This window comes from Chaetura pelagica, unplaced genomic scaffold (assembly GCF_000747805.2).
Source record: "Chaetura pelagica isolate M959 unplaced genomic scaffold, ChaPel_1.0 scaffold13, whole genome shotgun sequence".
Classification (NCBI taxonomy): Eukaryota; Metazoa; Chordata; class Aves; order Apodiformes; family Apodidae; genus Chaetura; species Chaetura pelagica.
The window spans coordinates 5,000,841-5,003,375 of record NW_009954543.1 but is presented as its reverse complement, the minus strand read 5'-3'; the positions used below and the strand labels follow the sequence as shown (position 1 = coordinate 5,003,375).

Sequence of the window (2,535 nt, the reverse complement as noted above, 5' to 3'; positions counted from 1 at the left end):
TTAGTTTTAATTTTTTTCTCTTTCCCTGCAGCGGATAAATCCCTCTGCAGAAATGGTTATGATTGATAGAATGTTCAACCAGGAAGAAAGGGCTTCTCTGACCAGGGATAAGCGTCTTGCACTAGTGGATCCTGGTAAGTAATGGTTAACTTCTGAAATTTATAAAAGCAGCCTAGGTATGGAGTGTTTAGAAACAATTGTGTCCATAATGAGGAACATAATGAGGATGCTATGGATTCTGGTAATTCAAATACTGAATGAGCAGTTGCAAGTTAAATTTTAATAACTGTCAAATTCAATAATCTAGAGAGACTATAAGGTTGAAGGCAGTTATTTGGGGAAAAAAAAAACAAAACAAATTTGGCCTGTTGGGCAGAGAAGTATTTCTGAGTTTCTTCTGAAATAGTCTTGACTCCTGCATGGTCTCAGTTGTAGTAGGGAAGAAACTGTGAGTGTCCTGGCAATCAGAGAGCACCACTGCTGTATGGGGCAGGAATACTGAATGAAGTATTGCTTTTGGAATGTCATGGCCACTTATATGGCAGCATTTTTAACCAGAATATTGAACATACACATATCATGTATTTTTAGTTGCTAAGGTAACACTTACTGTTTGTTTAAATATTTTGCATATTCTGCATATTTTAAAAGATACTCAGAGGATGTATTGAAGAACCTATTAGTCTTCCAGATACGATATCTGTGTATTTAGAATGTTAGGAAGTGCTCTTAGTCTGGTTTTACAGTGCATGTACTTGTGTAGTATGCTGATAAATTTTGCAATAACCTACACTGGACGCAGCAGAATACGTAAGCATGTGTATGTTAAAGACATGAATCTGTAGATTGTTGATGTCATTTGAATTTTAATACTCAAAAACTGTGTTGGAGTCTTTGTTATTTTGATGGATAGGTAATTTAAATAAAATGTTGTTTTTCAGATGGTTATCAGGCTGATTTTTGTTGTTCTGCCAAACAATTTGATAAAATGGCTGAAGAAGCACAGTCCAGCAAAAGTGACCATCAGTCTAGCAAAACATTACCTTCTCGAAGTCAGACTACCAAAACCCAAGCCAGAGACCGACCAAAATCCAGCTCAGCAGAGTCCTCAAATCACAGTAAACTTCCTCTAGTGCCTAACAACATTCTGACACCACAAGAAGGAGTAACTTCTACTAAAAAATCAGAGAGCCTCACTAAAGCTTTAAAATTTGAAAAAGCTAATTGTTCTTCTGAAAGCCGATATGGGGCCCTTTCTGAAGAAAAGATGGGTGGGAAAGATATTGCCAAGTCCACTGAGAATTCTTCGAGTTCTGAAGACTTGTCAAAAACTGTGTCAAGAGGCAGTCATGGAATACACAATAAAATATCAAGGAACACAGTTCAATCTTTCTCAAAGGTAACGTGTAATAATTCCCTCCAAGACAAAACTGTGAGGAGCTCTCCAAAGAATGAAGTTTTACATCCTGAAAATAGGAAAGGCTCTGGTGAACCCCAGCAAGACTTACTGCTCAGTAAGAGTTTAGAAACTACGTTTAAAAACATCTTGGAACTTAAAAAAGCTGGGAGACAGCTACAAAACGAGGCAACAAGTAGTGGTTCAGTTGAATTAGAATTTCCTAATTTTTCGCCTATTGCTTCACAGGAAAACTGCCTGGAAAAATTTATTCCAGACCAGAGTGAAGGTGGTGTAGAAACTGACTCTATTTTAGAAGCAGCTGTAAATAGTATCTTAGAATGTTAATAGTTACAGTTTCATGGACAAGTTAATGTTTCTCTTAGCAGAAGCAAATGTGAATGACACCACAAGTACAGCCTGACATGCATTTAAGGTTGACCTTTCTAAACTAGGTTCTGTTCTGTGTTTGAGAGCAATACTCATTGTGGTTACAGTGAGATACCCAAGTAAAGTTAATCCTTGTTAGAATGCAGTCTGTTAGGGCCTTACTGTTTCAAGTATTATTATGAATAGTGCTTTTGATAATTGTGCAGTACTGCAATGTAACAAGGTTGCAGCTTGTTAGGCCCTATGTAATATGGTAACATACTGACAATCACAGTCATTTTAAAGGATATATTTATTAAGAAAAAGTTTTTTTAAAGTGATGGAAGCAACAATTCTCCCCTACCCTTCTCTTCCACAAATCATCAAATTTTTAGTTTTTCTGGAAAATTCACTGTTCTCTATTCAGAGGTGATTATTTGCTTTGTTAATGAATCTGTGTTCTAGAATTCTGAAGTTGGAAGGATATCATCAGTGTGTTTACAAGGCTTCGTAATTTAAACTTAAAGTGCTTTTCTATTGCTTTCTGAGCAGAAGCTAGTACTTGATGATATATTTGTAGTGGATAACTTTAGTCTGTGGGATGATATATATGATCTTAGTCACAGTGGCATGATATGAAGTAAAAAATGCTTGACTAAGGAAGGTAGAATGGAAGCCAGTAAATGGCAAAGTGTACAGGATGAGGCCATGATAGAGCCATGAATTTATATATATAATACATATATATGTTAACTCTTGAGGAAGAGATT

At 36.1% G+C, this 2,535-nt stretch overlaps 1 protein-coding gene across 1 annotated transcript in view; it reads left to right on the top strand.

Moving 5' to 3' along the window:
- GLTSCR1L (GLTSCR1-like) overlaps window positions 1-1,744 on the top strand; it is a 33,671-nt gene extending 31,927 nt beyond the window's left edge. The window contains exons 11-12 of the mRNA XM_010004949.1: window positions 32-134; window positions 942-1,744. Of these exons, the coding sequence (XP_010003251.1) occupies window positions 32-134; window positions 942-1,744 (906 nt within the window). The remainder of the gene's footprint in view (window positions 1-31; window positions 135-941) is intronic.
- The last annotated feature ends 791 nt before the right edge of the window (window positions 1,745-2,535 follow it).